Source organism: Cyprinodon tularosa, unplaced genomic scaffold (assembly GCF_016077235.1).
Source record: "Cyprinodon tularosa strain WSP-4 unplaced genomic scaffold, ASM1607723v1 ctg135, whole genome shotgun sequence".
NCBI lineage: Eukaryota > Metazoa > Chordata > Actinopteri > Cyprinodontiformes > Cyprinodontidae > Cyprinodon > Cyprinodon tularosa.
Genome location: NW_024038168.1, coordinates 468,966 through 486,635, shown reverse-complemented (window position 1 = coordinate 486,635; position 17,670 = coordinate 468,966). Strand labels below are relative to the sequence as shown.

At 38.6% G+C, this 17,670-nt stretch overlaps 1 protein-coding gene across 1 annotated transcript in view; it reads right to left on the bottom strand.

Annotated features, from left to right (window-relative positions):
* The window catches only part of rhobtb3 (Rho related BTB domain containing 3), a 45,507-nt gene that overhangs the window by 26,374 nt on the left and 1,463 nt on the right, over positions 1 to 17,670 (bottom strand). Inside the window, exons 3-5 of the mRNA XM_038277846.1 lie at positions 12,035 to 12,227; positions 5,806 to 5,963; positions 5,513 to 5,621 (exon numbers count right to left, since the gene is read on the bottom strand). Coding sequence (XP_038133774.1) covers positions 5,513 to 5,621; positions 5,806 to 5,963; positions 12,035 to 12,227 — 460 coding nt within the window. The remainder of the gene's footprint in view (positions 1 to 5,512; positions 5,622 to 5,805; positions 5,964 to 12,034; positions 12,228 to 17,670) is intronic.

The following is a 17,670-nucleotide window of genomic DNA, read 5'->3' as shown; positions in this document are numbered from 1 at the left end:
GTGCAGCGGAGGCAATGATGCGGTCACTTTATAAGACTTGTCAGGGGGCTAAACTCTCAATTTACTGATCGATCTACGTTTCCACCCTCACCTATGGTCATGAAATCTGGGTAATAACCGAAAAGACAAGATCACGAATACAAGTGGCCAAAATGAGTTTCCTTCTCAGGGTGGCTGGGCGCACTCTTCGAGATCGGGTGAGGAGCTCAGTTACCCGGGAGGAGTTCGGAGTAGAGTCGTTGCTCCTCCACACCAAAAGGAGCCAGCCTAGGTGACTCGGGCATCTTTTTCGGATGCATCCTGATCGCCGACCTTGGGAGGAGTTCCAGGCATGTCCCATTGGGAGGAGTCCTCATGGAAGGCCCAGGACAGGCTGGAGGGACTATGTCTCTGAGTTGGCCTGGTGTCGCCTCGGGGTACCCCAGAGCAGCTGGAGGAAGTGTGTGTGGATTGGGAAGTCTGGGCATCTTTGCTTTGACTGCTGCCTCCGCGCCCCGGATAAGCGGAAGAAAATGGATGGATTACTTCAAATTAACTTTTAAAATACCTCTCTGAGACATTTCACTGGTTTCACCCATTTATAAATTGTTCCCCTGTCTTTGTTGTGGCTGCATTTATTTTACTTTAAACATAGTTTCCATCATATTCTATGTTAAAATCCTGTTCTTTTTTAATAGTGCAGAGGCTGGTCATGACTAGGGTTGTCACGATACTAAACTTTTCAACTCGATACGATACTAAGTAAAATATTCGATACTCGATGCCCTTTTCGATACCACAAGAATAAAAACAAAGACTCTTAAATTCAACAGAAATATTTTCATTGCTAAAAAAATACAAGAAATAAATAAAAAACAATAAGAATAATATTTTGAGGTTGTATGCTGTGCACAATATTAAGCAAGCTTGATAAAAAACTTACAAAATTAAAATGAAGTGTTCCTTCCTTGGCTATGTTTTGCAGACATAACAATGACACTGGCCAAACCATTTAAACAAAAATAATTCTCAGCAGCTGCACCAGTTATAAAAAGAAGTCTGAAACTGAAAAATGCAGAGAATTATACAATCACACAGTGTTCAGAAAGTGCATTTTCCACTATTCTGCACTTTAGATGGCTGTATCGATACTTTTGAAAATGAGTATTGTATCCGGATACAACGTTTCAGTATCGATACTTTTTTGAGTATCGACACTTTTGACAACCCTAGTCATGACGTGGGGCATTGGTAAAGCTCTTTGACAATGGCTGCAGCTCTGCTTTCTTTGCATGTAAAAAAGCATCTAGAAGTTAAATGAGGGACATTGTTTCAATTAAATTAGATTAGACAGAAGTGGAAAAAATGTGGCACTGTCCCACACAAATCGGGATATCTAGTCACCCTAGGTGGGGCCTGTATCATGCTGTGGGGTGAATTCTCTTCACAAGAGATGGGGAATCTAGTCATAATTAAGGGGAAGATAGGAGGACCAAAGTACAGGGAATTAAGATAAGAAATGTTATAGAGGCTCCTTCCACATAACAACATAAACACACAGTCAGCAAAAATGCAAGGCAGTAAACGTCTACAGCTTAAAAGCCTATTCTATATATGGATTTAGCATGACAAGGCACCTTGAGAAACGTAAGTGGTGGCCCAAAAAAGCCACTACTAAAAAATGTGATACTTTTAAAGACATTATTTGAAATAAACTGCAAATAAGAGTGAGAACACTGACTGAAGAAAAAGCCTAAGGCCCGCTGCATAGAACTGCTGGTAAATGACATAAAAGGACATAGAAAATAACTGACCCTTAAAATGTTTATGTCATAAAGCTAAAGTAATAAAAAGAAGGGAAAGTAGGAAATGTGGTAAAAGAAAGATTACAGTCCTTTTTGTGCGGCACTCAAATGCATCTTATTTGTTCCCAGTATCCCCTTGTTTTATTGCCGCTGTGATTTAGCCATGAAAAGCGTCCTGTTTCTGAATCAGTGCTTGTCATATTTAATGTAAGCTGGGCCATAAGTTGAGCTAAGTGGTGTTAGACAGGCGCCGATAAATCCACCTGCACAAGCTGCCATTTCTGGCCAGACTTTCAGCTTTCAGGAACCGTGTCAGATTCAAACAGACAGCAACGGGAAAGAGCACTCAGATCAATATATATATCAAACATGTATATATTAAAGGCTTGCTAACACTTTTCTAATGGATTTTTTTTTGGATGAATGTACTTTAGGGAAGAACTACCTCAACTAAATTTGAACCATTTAAGTTCCATCATTCATAAAAGTTTAAATCAGATCGCGGACAAACCAAGGGTTAAAAATAGCGAGCAGTCTTAGATTTAATCACACATCTTTCATCCAGCTGGGACGCAAATTCCAACAGGGTAGAAAAATGAAAGTTAAGATAACAACAAAGACGGGAAATGTAACTGTCAAATGCTGCAGCCTGGCTTATTACTTTGAAGCCTTGCCACGGTAATCAAACTCGCCGTCTGTAAGCCCTTCACTGCATGTTAATGTGTGTAAATCTGCAAGTTTTGCCTCTTTTGATCAGTACAGTCATTTATCCCCTCATAATTACAGTTTTTTTTTTCTTTTTTTCTGTTCCACTGGATTGAAGGCAAGGCTGCAATAGATGTGCAAGAATATAAATAAAGAATATATTTATATAATATCATAAGAATATAAACAAAGAATATAAACAAATATTTAAAGGCATAAAAAAATATCTTTATTTAGACAAAAACTTTAACCTTAAAGGGGTCATAGAATGCAAAACCGAGTTGACATTGTCATAGATGAATAATGATAGTTCAGTGGGTGAAATAGACGTACAGAGAAGTTCAAACCCCTATAGTCACCTAGCCTGGGTGCCATTCCGAACTTAGTCCCGCCCACAACGTTTGAGGTCGGGAAGTTCGGTCTGGCATTGCTCAATAGTAGCGCGAGTATGCTCGCACAATATCTGGCGGGCCAATCAAATTGTCAGGGCGGGCTTTATACAATGATGAACAGATGATCAACAGTAACGTAATCAACCACGTGACCAAAGCGCACATGGATGACAACAACAATGGCTGCCGCCGGAGAGTTTAGGTGTGTAGATTCTGCTATTAGGTCTGTTCTAGAAGATATCGACAGCAAATTAATTTTAAAAGAGGAACAGAGAAACGCGATCAAGGCTCATCTTCTTATTTTAGGCGTGCAACTGCACGCTTTGATTTTTGTTGACAACAACTATGCGTCGCTTAACACTCCGTTGCTCTTATTGGTTGTAGGTCTATCCAATTGAGTGCAGAGGCATTATTTTTCCTGGTTCGTTCGAAACACGCCCCATAATCACAGCTCTATGGAGCAGTATCAGACTCATATTCTGACTAGAATTGAGTAGCACTACGTCAGACTAATAGTCACCTCCTTTTCTCTGTAAATCTCACATTTCTAAACTTCTGATCCAAATGAAGCACCGAGTTGATGTCAATTCAGGGATGTTGCATCACTGGACCGGACCATAGCAGAGAGCCATGAGTTCTCTGCAGGTGGGGGGAAGCACGGGGCTGCCTGTGTCCAGGCTACCGTCACCAGGGCAGGTTCGGTCACTCGGTCCCCCGCTGGCTCCCTGCCCCCGTCCTGACGGCTCGGTTCGAATGCCCAGTGTGTTTCAACTACGTGCTGCACTGTAGTCGACCAAAATCCCTGCGATTTTTTAGGAATGAAAAGTAGGACATGTCTGGGAAAAAGAGGACATCTGGTCACCCTATCATATCCAACATTTGATGTTTCAATGAGTAAATTCTTCTTGCTATGATGCGTCCTTGCTCAGCAGATTCGCTCGTTGTAAACCAACCAATCGGCGCACAGCTCATCTAAATATTCATGAACATACCATAAAAGTAAGAAAACATGTCGTTTCATTCTGGGGCTTTTAACCAGGCTTGCATTCGGGCTCATACAACAGAAAATATGCAAATTTTCAGCACAACCAATGTTACACACCCTATATGAAGACCTTAGGGACCAGCACCAAATACCCTATAGAATCCTTAATTAAATAACTGGAAAAATAAATAACCCAAATATAACACTGACTATATTTGAAGGTTGTTTAAGGCACTATTCTTTCAGCTGCAAATAATCTAGAAATCAAAATTTAACAATAGGAAAAATATGTAAACAACAGTTGGATGTATCTGGATACTTCTCAGTATCAATACTTTTAAGGGTCTCATCACTTTAACAACCTGAGTAACCTTACACAATATGCATAACTGATTATGGCCCATTTTAGTATGTTTTGACAGGAAATACTGATTTCCGGTTTAGCCTTGATGTAAACTTGTGCAGTTACTTTACAGTTGTATTTGTAATATTTTTATGTATTTAAATTTAATGCGTTAATCAAATACAGCTAGTGCTGATCCTTTTTCATAATTTAAGCTTTAAAATACAAATATTTATTTTTGGATTGTCATTAATCTAATTAAAGGTTCTTATTAATTATCACATACTATGATTTATTCATGAAAATATTTCAATTCATCCATTCCCTGGACCCTGGACAGGTCCCCAGTCCATCGGAGGGCAACACAGAGTCAAACAGGACAAACAACCATTCACTCACACCTAAGGAGAATTTAAAGAAGCCAATTAAACTTGGTTAATTTCAATTCATTAATCAACATTGGAAACAATTAGCCAGGGATGGAAATTGAAGAGTCTTTAATTGTTTAGTTCTGATCATGTATTCTGAGATTAAAAACTTAAAATCAAATTATCACTTCTTCCCTTATTAAATGCATTAAGACAAATACATTTTACAATTTTTAGCCTATTAACACACCGACCAAAATAATGTATTGTACATTGATGCATAAATGAAAAAATTTCGTCATTTTTTATAAGATTCAAATCAAGACCCAGAAGCACATTTCTTCTTTTCAGTGTGTTTTAGTCCCTATTAAAAAAATAACACCAACTTTGTCAAAATTAGAAACAACATATCAGATATCAAAGAAAAAGGGAACTTAAGATTAATCATAAAAAGTCTGATTAGTATAAAACTTTTAGAAATGAGGAAAAGAGTTTCATGATCGATCCATGGATCAAAACTAGAAGACCTACATGCACGATTCAGGATAGATATGTTTTGGGTTTTTTTAACACAGGGAGTAAATACTATGATTATAACTAAAGATAATTCCACACGGAGCAGATTAACTCTAGCTACTTAACTCAGTTGTTTTGAAATTGATTAAAATGTCTCTGAAGAAAAGTTGTCCGCCTAGCTCTTTGTCTCTCCTCTTTTTCCCAGTTTAACCGGCAGAATATTGATCCACATAAAACCTTTGTGCTCAGCTCTTTTTATGGCTATATAAGCTCCTGAAGAAACAATCCAGCCAGTCCACTGAATATGCATTAAACACAGCAATAAGGCCCAAAACAAAGGACTGGCCAGAAATGCATGAGTATCGGCCTGTTAGAATATGGACAGCCTCCTTCATTACATGATATAGTATTTCTCTGACCTGGTTGTTCTAAGTGAGGAGGACGGAGCTCATTCACTTTGTTCCCTCGTCTCTTGTCTGGCCTCTCTTTGGCTTTGTGTTTCAGGCACTGAATCATGAAGTACTCCAGCTGCACAAAACAGAAATAGCCCTGTTAAGTCAGCGATTCTTGACCTTAAAAAAAATGCCTCTTTGAATAAAGCAGTGGATTTAAGCATTTACATTTAACTGGGTTTAGAAAAAAATAAATAAATAAATATCAGTGAAATATTTTAAAATGGCATTATACCCTCCTGAGCTGCTTCATCACTTACCACGCTGCCAAAGTAGCGGCTGACGAAGACATGGTTGAGAGACGGCAGCTCCAGATAGGTGGCCCCCAGGTCTCTGGAGAGCTGCAGCCCTTCACTGTGAGGTACACAGCTGCTCCAGTCAGACGCACACAGTGGACACGTACACGGAGGCCCTTCATCTCAATGTAGAAGAGAAGATGCATGTTTTTAATATTACATTATGCGTGTATTGAACCATCGGTGTAAATATTTGACCAAATTAGCTGCACTAAAACAATGCAATACGCAGCCACTGAAAATGTACAAAGCTTTGCAGCAATATTCATAGAAATCGAAATGTTTTCACTTTTTGTCATGTTAGAGCCACAAACTTCGATGAGTTTATTGGGATTTGTAGAGAAAAAGCAACAAGAGGGAAAAGGTTAAAGAAAAAAAAGCACTATTTTACATACTTTTTAACTTAAAAAGTAAAAAAGTGAATCTTTTGTTGAAACCTTTCGCTCCAAGTCTCTTTCTATCTATTTCTTCCAGCTTTGTTCTACGTAAACTTTTTAAAATCCATTTGATAAGAATATAAACTGGATTTAGACCTAAACTTTGACTAGGCCATAAAACAATATTCTGTGATGGTAGTGACTACTGTAGCATGTTTTTCCTGCTTTAATATACATTTTGACCACAGGATTAAGTTGTTGTTGTTTTTTTTTTTGCTTCCTCTAACATGTGTTTCTCAAGAATGACCTTGCATTTTGATTTCTCAATCTTCTTTTCAACTTTCAAAAATGTATCATGTCTCTCTTAAAAAGAAACCCACTCCCATAGCATGATGCAGCCCCCACCATGTCTCCCTGAGGAAACCGAGTTTTCAGCTTCATGTGCAGGGATAGATTTCCCTCCACACAGTGTTTGGTTTGACTCCAAGAATGTTTGCAAATTTCCTTACATGGCTTGTAGTAAATTTCTGGCTATTTTGTAAGTAATTTTTTTTCTCTCTTCCATTATGTCCATATTTGCAGAGCTCACATCTAGTTGTCCTCTCCCCTGATTCTCCTACCAGCGGTTTGGATCTCTGAACCTCTGACAGACTTAAACTGGACCTCTTTACCTCTTCTCTGCTTAATGATAATCTAACTGGCCTGTTTCTAAGCTGTACTGGACGTCTCTTAGTAGGTTAACACTTGCGCCATATTCCTTTTATTTACAGCTGATGGATTAAAAAACGCTCTGTGAGATATTAAAAGCTTGTGAAGTTGTGTTACAACCCAGCTCTGCCTTAAACCTCTCATCTGCAGTGTTTCTTGGTCTTTAAAAAGCTGATGGTTCATCGATCTCTGACAAACCTCTGAGGCCTTTACAAAACAAGTTACATTTACAGCATACTGAGATGAAACTGCACATAGCTGCGTTTCTAAAGGCATTTTTGTTTACATTGGGTTTTATGCAGAAGTATCACAGTAAGGGGGCTCAATGTAAATGCAGACAACAGTTTGCAGTTCTGTATTTGTATTTGTAAGAGATTGTGAAATCCACATATTTTCATTGAACCTCACAATAAAGTTCAGCTTTCTGTTGTTTGATCACAATAAATCTCACCAAAAATCATTAATGTAAAAAAAAGTGCCTCCGTAGTTTTACAAAGTTACAAAGTTTTACTTTAGCAGTCAGTATAGCTTGACATTATGCAACCAAAAAAATTAAACCTGCAGACATGTAAAAATATATAACAGTCTAAGAGAGCTTAATCAAGACAATTAGGCTTTATTTAAACAAACTGATTATTAAGAGTCTTCTATATGGGATGTCAAGTATACCAGGAAGTACTTCTAAATGAAATTATAGTGCTGGGATGACCTGCTGGAAACACTGCCATGAGCATGAACAACCAAAATGCAGAAACTCTGCATCAAACTTTTTCCTTTGAATAAGAAACACAATCGCTGACTCCACATTTTTGCTTGTGTTTCTATTTCCAACACTCTTTTTTTTTTGTAAAAAATAAATGCTCTAAATATAGGATTTTTTCTTATTTTATTTTAAAATACATGCCGTTAATTTCTGCATCTCAGGGAAGTTCCTGATGTGGTTAAAGTCGTATTTGTGCAACAGAAGTCAAAACCTTTTTGGGTAATAATGTTGAGCCTTATGCAGCCAGGCATGAAGATCCACACTTAAGTCAGAAAGAGGACTGTTGATGAGGAAGCTTTTACATTACAGGCACCCATGATTTGGGGCAGACTTCCCCTGGATGTAAGACAGACACGCTCTCTAGATAGCTTAGGAGAAAAGCTAAAGACCCACTTGTTCTTCCTTTGTTATGGGTCATATGTTGTAGGGATGGGCAATTATTTGCATTTGCAATATAATAGTAATTTTTTTTTATTTAATTTTTAGATTGCAGGAGCATTACATTTTTATAGCAAGCAAATGTAAGACACCTTAATTTCTCACTGTAGGCCTTTAAGTGGTGATAAAACGCTTAAAGTGCGTTTGCAGCCACACAGAGAGGTAGATAGAGTTGCAGCTAACATGATCCATTCAGTGAAATAGAAGTAAGCACTTTTTTCCTGCAACAATCAAAACTAGACAAGCAAGCTTTCAAGGTTATGAAAAAAGCCTAAAATAAAGCATCTAGAAGCTTCTGGTTAGTGCAAAGGAAATTCAAAATAAAAAATCACAATATTGGTTAAAAACAATCGCAATTTGGATTTTTTGTCAAACTCATTCAGTCCTAATCAGTTGTACCGAAATGATTGAATTGTTTTTCTTTGTTTTTTAATGTCTGTTTTCAGCCTGGACAAAACTTAGCTTGAAAGAAAATTATGAATTAAAAAATGTTTAACTTATTTTTCTTTTATCGCTTTATACATTTCCTTTTGTGGCACTTCTGGGCGAATTTATCTAAACAAGAAGAAAAAGCACTCAATGTACTAGAGGGATCATGTAAATGGATGAAATCAGCCTTGTGTACAACGTATAGGCACTGCTCAGGCAGAGTACGGTAGAAGATTAGATAGATTAATAAAGAAAACTAGGAAAACTCTGCAATAAAGGAAGGGAGAGCGAGGAAGGATGAGCTGGATGTACAGCCTGGAGTCAGAGCGTTTGATAAATCATACTCCTAATAACCTGCAGGCATGACACAGAGATGGAGCTGGACTGAGTGTGTGTCCATGAGCAAGGAGCAAGCGAGGTATGAGTGAGTCTCTGACTTTAAATGACTTGGCATATCAGTTTTACGCATGTGTGTGCGTTAGAATGGAGGTTGGCAGGGGATAAGTCTGTCTGTGATTCTCTGTTCATTATCGCTTAATGGATGCCTTAATGCACGTCCAGCCGCTCTCTTTTTGCCACTCCTGCACCTTAGGTGGTCTAAAATCGAGCAGGGGGGAATGCTCTGAGCTCAGCCTGCCATTCTCTGGAGTCATGAGGGGATTGGATAGAAACTCACAGCAGCCACAAACAAAAACACAAAGGCAGCGATTCAAAGCTGCCTCCTCTCCTCTGCCTCTTTTCTTCCTGCAGCTCTCTGACAGTAGCAGTTCTCTCGTCTTTGAGCAGAAGAGCTAAAAATACAAGCTGCTGTGTTTGATGGGCTTGTTTATGGGATCAACAGGGGTCGGTGTCTCTGTGAGAAAAACAACACAGAGAGCCGCTAATGTAGCCAGCGCACGCTGAACGTTTGGTGCCTAATGTATCAAACTGCATCCGGTTAGGCTGCAGCCAAAAGGCTCTAATCTCCTGACTGGGAGGAACTCTTGGCTCTTGTTGGGCTTTTGAGCCATAGATATGTTTTCCTGCCTTGCTTGCAAAACCTCAAAAATTACAAACTGGGTGTTTTGCTTTAGATACTTCCCTTCAGGGAGGAGTGTGAGCCAAATGCCTGAAGGCAACAGAGAGCAGGCTTAATTATGAGCATCCTCCTCGATGCAGGGAGAACACGCTAACAGACACGAGACTCAGATGACAAGTTCATTTATCCAACAAGGACAAGCCTGATATTATTCTGAAAAAAAAAATCAACTGATTTTTCAGCAAGCTGACCCCAAAATACTACAACCCCTTGCGAAAGTATTCATAACCCTTTAAAAGTCTCAGGTTGCTGCATTGAAACCTCAGACTTCAATGTAGTTTGAAATTCAATGTCACAAACCAATGAAGAAAAAGCTGAAATGAAAAAAGAGGGACATGGCATCTTTTAAAATTTTTCTTATATAAAAATCTAAAAAATGTGGTGTGCATTTTCTATCTAAGTTGTTTAGAGCAACAGGAGCTGTGGGTCTTTGGGGGTTTGTTTCTACCAGCTTTTCACATCATCAGTCTGTAACTTTTGCCATTTTTTTCCTGCAGAATACTCCTATAAATGTCTTCAGAAGAAAAAACTGAGCTAAAGTGCAAATGACTTCCAGTTTAAGCCTGTTTTGTGTTTTTTGCAAAATAATTCAAGCTAAGTCCAAATGGATTCGATTTGTACGGAAGCCGAAAGCGGTCATGTCCCTCCTATACTTTGTCACGGTGGTTTTCTTTAAGAAAACGAGTTAATTTTCTCACTATCTAAAGATAAGAAAAGACATTTTCTCATGATAACGAGATTATAATTTTCTCATTAGAAAGCCGCTTTCTCGTCAAGATGATTGGTGTGTTAAAACTGATTACATCCTTCAATACCTCAACAGTGGGAGAGGATTTATAAGTCATGGCAGCCTATGTGTAATTCTGTAAATAATTCTGGGTTTAACTTTTAAGTAACGAGAAGACGTTGTTGGTTTGATATTCTCTTCCAATTTTGATTTTTAAGCAATTAGACCTATGCCTCGCAGGGTGTTTTCTGAACAGCCCCGGTGTTACGCCTGCAACAGGTATAAGATGCATTAACCCCCAAAATGAGTCCAGATTAAAGATTTTAATTGAAAACCAGTCAGACTTGATTCCACTGTATCCAAATCATCCACCACGACATGAAAATGAGGGAAAAGAAAAAGGAAACTAAAAAGCTGATTATTTGCACACACGTGATATTGCGACTGCACAACAGCGGTCACCGTAGGCATGCATGGACTGGAAATCCAGGGCTGTTGGCCAGCCTTTTTCATTACTCATACAGGTCAATCATCTCATTATCTCAAGAAATCAATAACTGTTTTCTTGTGATAACCAGAGAATTATCTTGTTATCTCGAGAAAACAATGAATGGTTTAACCGTGATAACGAGATAGTTATGTCATTATCACAAGAAGGCAAAGGGAAAAAAAAGACTAGCATGACCGCTCTCGGCTTCTGTAGATTGGTACTCTAATTAGGCCGTTTTAATATATATTTTTTTAATATATAGATATAGAGATATGCCATTGTTACTCTGGAGGTTTAAGGGGGTTTTGCTACCTTGCAAGCAAGAGAAATTGTCACAAAAATCAACAAACTCCAAAAATACATCTTACCAGAAGGCAATAGATTCTGAACCAATGAAATGCAGTAACGTGTTTGACGTCAACCAGAAGATGCAGGTGAAAGCAAAACAAAAATGACTCAGCTATTAGAACTATTTTAGCAGGAATATCTTCTATTTCTTTTTTTTTTTTTTTTTGCTTTTGCACTGTCTGTGCTTTCCTTACAAACGGATGTGGTAAGAGCTTGATTTATCAGTTAACACCACTATTTGTGAAACAAATCAAGAAGCTGCAGCTGCTGCTTCGATTGGCTAAAAGCACGACATGGAAGGCAGGTCCCTACCTGGTGATTTACCCAATCAGCTCTAAGAATAATGAATGTCCGTCCATTTTGCAAACGCTTTCTACAGAAGCCTTTCCAGATAGAACTACAGCGATCAATCTGGCTTATGTCAGGAGGTGTTTCCTGCTGAAAGGTGAACTCCCACCACAGTCTCAAGTCTTTAGCTGCCTCTAATAGGTTTTCTTCTAAGATCTCTCTGTTTTTAGCACCATGCGTCCAACAAGATTCCTTCTCCCTGCTTATTAAAAGCATCTCCACAGCATCATGCAGCCAGGACCATGTTTCACTAATGGGGATCATTTGTTCAGGCTTATTTATTGTGTACTAATTTGTGGTGTCCTTCCATAAATCCCCACTTTAATACACTGAAATCTGTGGTTGTATCATGAAAAAATGCCAAGAAAGGAATTTTATACATGTCACTGTACAAAAATACCAAGCAGAGATGCTAAGAGATTCTCTGATTTGGTCCTCTGCCTTCCTACCCAGTCAAAAAGCACAGAACAAAAACGCACATGCTCACCATTCAACCGTGCTCCAACAGCAACAAGGATGACAGGCACACCCCAGTGCCTCAGAAGCGGGCGAAGCCTCGGGGCGTACCCATTCCTGACCTGCTGGAAGGCAAGCTTGTCTGTAACAGCATATTTAATGACGAGGATGTCAGCCTGCTCCAGAACTTTCCGCACGCTAGCCCAGTCGCTGTCCAACAAGTCCTGGAAAGTTAAAGAAGTTGATAATAGAAAGAGATGGGGGGAAAAAAGAGTTATCTGTTGGCTCAACATGCAATATAAATCTCACCTGAGATAACACTAACCTTTTCCCTCCAGTCTGAAAGCCTCTGTATGGTTAGCTCCAGGGACTTTACCCCCAAGGACCGGCATAAATCTAGCTGCTCTAAAACCAACCCGATTCCACTTATTAAACCGAAAAACAACACACACTTGAAAGCTAAGGTCGATTTGAATAGAAAATTGGACAAAAAGATGCAGAGAGCTAAACCGACGGCATACCCCTGATGTGGACTGACAGAATTACAATAGGACGTGTGCAGAGCTGCTACAAAACCACAACAACAGAGCTTTCATTTCAAATTCATGGTTCTGTTTGGAACAAAAGGTCTTTCATCTGGGTTTTCTTGTGCATTGCATGTTAAAATATCGTCCTCCAAGAATGGAGAGGTTTTTACAAAGCCTGCAATCAGTGTTGGAAAGGTTTGGGAATATGAAAATAATGTGCAGCACGTCTTCAGAGGAGCGAAAGACTGAACAGTAGGCAAAACAGCGACTCACTGAAGAGACATGCTCTGTCATTAGGAAAGTGCTCTGAATGAAAATGTACATCACTGTTTTGTGGCATGTTTGCCATCTTTAACCTTCCTGCCTTAAAGCAAGCTGGATTTAGCTAAATCTGTTCTCAGGCGGATCTTTTCTTATAGTGACTTACATATGTCCGCCTACCCATTGACCTTTTCATAATTAGTAATGATACCCACCAAAAAAATTAAAGATACTGTATTTGTATTTATTTTTTTTTTTTAAGTCCAGACTATGCACAGCGATAAATCTTTTAGGGTATGCCTTTATTATCTTTGTACATCTAGATGCTCAAATGTTTTCCCATCCGTCTTTCAAGCTGTAGCGGCTAAAATCCTATATAAGGCTACTGGTTGTTATTCCTGAAGGCGCTGGTTTTACGTGAGCTCAATAAAGATTATAATGCCGATCTTTAGTTTGACTTATAATAAAGTCATTTAATATAACAACAATATCCATAGTTTTACTACTTGCCTTTTACATAAATACATAAATAGGTGAACCTTAATCAAAATGTACAGAAAATACCTGTAAAATGTATTTTCTTAGTAGGATTTAGGTCTGGACCATTCAAGGTTTTAGGTAATATTTAGCTCCATCCACTACAAACAATTTTACGTGCAACTGCTAAAGAGAAGCATCCCCCAGGATAATGCGGCCATTGTTTTGCATATGCAATGAAAATATTTTGCCCGGCAGGGGCAGAGCTAGATGGGGGGCCAGGGGTGGCCATGGCCACCCTTTGCCAATCATTGGCCACCCCTACCATTTTTTTCACCCTCTAATACAGACAGTGGCAGCAGTAATACTATCAAGAGGATTTTTTTTACTTATTAAACATTAAAATTTTTCATATATTAATAGTTATTTGACAACTAAAACGCTGTGGTTAATTATGCACATCAAAATACTAACATTGAAGTTGATATATACGGAAGTTATACTCTTTTAAGACCCTAATTTTGTGTTATATGGGGTAAAGAGAAAATTATGGCTCTGCAAGTCATCAAGGAGCTTTCAGTTAAATCATAGATAAATAACTATAATAACCTAAAAATCCATTTCATTAAGATATTAGTGCCAGTGTTGGGAAAGTTCTCTTTCTACGTGAACTAGTTCAAAGTTCAGTTCACACATTTTAAAATGAACTAGTTCAGTTCATAGTTCACAATTCCAAAAAACGAACTAGTTCACAGTTCTTTTTTTTTTCATATATTGCTCAATTACACCATAGCCTACTGTAGAACCACAGACAGCAATTATTTTATCAGTTATAACTCTGAAACTGTGCGTCAGATTTCATCTTCATATCCAGTTTTGAATCCTTATCCAACCAGGGTTTACATTAGCATTGAGGGGACAGCATTTCCCCATTGTTGCTTTAATGCTTTGTTGCTGTCCATTCACTTCACACTAGTAGCAGCTGCAGCTTTCACCCCTACAGTATATTCTCAAAAACATCAGGAAAAATGTGCTACTTGAATGGTCTTTTTATGAGTAATTATTAAAAGAAAAATAGGAAAGTAGTCTTTAAGGTGCAAATGTTTTTTTTTTTTTATTTTAATAATTTTTTCCATTTGAAATTCCATTTCAATACATACTAAAAAGGAATCCTGGAAAATTATACCAGGCAGGTTTAACAAACAAGTTACATGGATAGTAAAACCCTCAAGAACAGGGGTCTTCTATGTTTTCCAGACCAAGGACCCCCAAACTGATGGCGAGATGGAGCGGGGACCCCCTATTTATATATATTGTATGAAATTGTGTCCTATAGTCACTCTATTACAGATGGAGTAATGTAAAGAAATTAATTTCTCCTTGGGATTATTAAAGTTTTTCTGATTCTGATTCCTGGTTGTTGTGAAGGAAACGGTGCCCAGCTTGAAAGAGCTCCTGTGTGTCTCTGAATGTGAGCATTGATGACTGAAAGACATCTTTTGTCTCCATTTATCTGTTTACTACAGTGTGTTGATTTCATGTTAATGAGTATTTAAAGACATTTCAATTAGTGGGGGAAAAAATGCGGGGGGGAATATAAAAATATCAACTAACCATGCAGACCCTCATGCAGTACCTCCGTAGACCCCCTAGGGGTCGCGGATCCCCTGTTGAAGACCTCCGCTCAAGAAGATTTTACTAACACAAACTGAGGGACCAGGCTGAGGTAGGAATTTAAGGTTACTGAAGTGCGGATTTTTTTACTGAAAGCCGGCGGGCAAACTTGTTGCCATCATCCTCACCGACCACCTGGTCATAAACCTGTTTTAAGTCGCCTCCATGCTGCTGTGGCTTCCACGCTGCATTTTGTTTTGATGACGCACGCGGCTGTAGGCTACGACGCTGGTAGCTGGTGTTGCCAGATTGGGTGTTTTTCCCGCTACAAATTAAGGCCTGTTTACGGTGTGATTTAGCCGGAGTTTCGCCTGGAGGACTCTATAGAAATCTGGCAACCTATTGAACGGAGTTGAACTGAGAGAGCGTGCCGTTCACAGACACCAAAATGAACGAGTTCACAAAAACGTTCATCAGGCAATAATGCAGTACGTTCAGTTCACGTTCGCCCAAAATATGAACGAGTTCATGAACTTTCGTTCAATGAACGCGTTCAGGCACAACACTGATTAGTGCATGTCATATAAAAGTAGGTAAGAAATGACAATGGAAAAGATGTTTGCCCCAGACATTTTGCCCACTATACTTTTTATTTAGACAGCATGGATGTTTAAATATATGCATCTATTTGTAATCAAAAGACCGTAGGAAAGTATAGTTTATCTTCATTTAGAAAATATGGACGTTGCGCTCGTTCCTGTTAGAACAGTGTGCCCTGAGGTTCTGGCGCCTATCCGCTTTCGGCCACCCCTCAGTTTACATTGGGTTTTGACCGGCCATCCCTATTCAAATTTTCTGGCTACGCTCTGGTGCCCGGTGCTACTGGATTGTATTTTAGGGTCTTAAATAGGATAGATACTCTACAATCAGTGGCGGTTCTAGACCAAATGTTCCAGTGGGCTGGGGCCGGGGGATTGGGGGGTGGGGCAGCATGTTTTCATGGGGATACACAAAAGAATGAAGCAAAAAAACTGGGCAAGATATTCAAATATATCAAAAGAGCTGCATGAAGTGAAATTTCTTCAATAAGGTTTAATTAAAATTATATGTCTTCTAACTGAAAATATACATTTTTGGTTAAAAATGTTCATTTGGATTATCGTTAAAATAAAACTAAAAATCCCTTAGCATTAAAAAACAGCAACTCAAGAAATTGTAGCAATATAAATATATAAAAAAAGATCAAATAAAGCTATTATTTGGAATATTAGGTCAATATACATTCATCATTTAGGTATTTATATATTTGTAACTTCATTTATGTTAAAATTATCGTTTTCTATAAAATTAGAATTAGAACTCAAGAAAAACTGATAGATTCAGCTGTAAAACTTTTTATTTGTTTTGGAAAAAAACTGATGAAAACTGGGATCCTATCTCAATATCATTGAAGCTATCAAATTATTGTTTTTAAATAATTAGTAAAACAGAAATTTTTAAAGAAAAAAAATGAAATAGATACAAAGGACCTATCAGCAACATGTCTGCTCCAGCACATATCATCATTAGAATTTCTCTTAGTATTAAGTCTTTAGTACAGGGGCCAGGACATGATCTACAGGCGCACTGGCCACCGTTGGCCAATGTCTACAATCAGTGTTGTGCCTGAACGCGTTCATTGAACGAAAGTTCATGAACTCGTTCATATTTTGGGCGAACGTGAACTGAACGTACTGCATTATTGCCTGATGAACGTTTTTGTGAACTCGTTCATTTTGGTGTCTGTGAACGGCACGCTCTCTCAGTTCAACTCCGTTCAATAGGTTGCCAGATTTCTATAGAGTCCTCCAGGCGAAACTCCGGCTAAATCACACCGTAAACAGGCCTTAATTTGTAGCGGGAAAAACACCCAATCTGGCAACACCAGCTACCAGCGTCGTAGCCTACAGCCGCGTGCGTCATCAAAACAAAATGCAGCGTGGAAGCCACAGCAGCATGGAGGCGACTTAAAACAGGTTTATGACCAGGTGGTCGGTGAGGATGATGGCAACAAGTTTGCCCGCCGGCTTTCAGTAAAAAAATCCGCACTTCAGTAACCTTAAATTCCTACCTCAGCCTGGTCCCTCAGTTTGTGTTAGTAAAATCTTCTTGAGCGGAGGTCTTCAACAGGGGATCCGCGACCCCTAGGGGGTCTACGGAGGTACTGCATGAGGGTCTGCATGGTTAGTTGATATTTTTATATTCCCCCCCGCATTTTTTCCCCCACTAATTGAAATGTCTTTAAATACTCATTAACATGAAATCAACACACTGTAGTAAACAGATAAATGGAGACAAAAGATGTCTTTCAGTCATCAATGCTCACATTCAGAGACACACAGGAGCTCTTTCAAGCTGGGCACCGTTTCCTTCACAACAACCAGGAATCAGAATCAGAAAAACTTTAATAATCCCAAGGAGAAATTAATTTCTTTACATTACTCCATCTGTAATAGAGTGACTATAGGACACAATTTCATACAATATATATAAATAGGGGGTCCCCGCTCCATCTCGCCATCAGTTTGGGGGTCCTTGGTCTGGAAAACATAGAAGACCCCTGTTCTTGAGGGTTTTACTATCCATGTAACTTGTTTGTTAAACCTGCCTGGTATAATTTTCCAAGATTCCTTTTTAGTATGTATTGAAATGGAATTTCAAATGGAAAAAATTATAAAAAAAAAAAAAAAAAAAAAATAACATTTGCACCTTAAAGACTACTTTCCTATTTTTCTTTTAATAATTACTC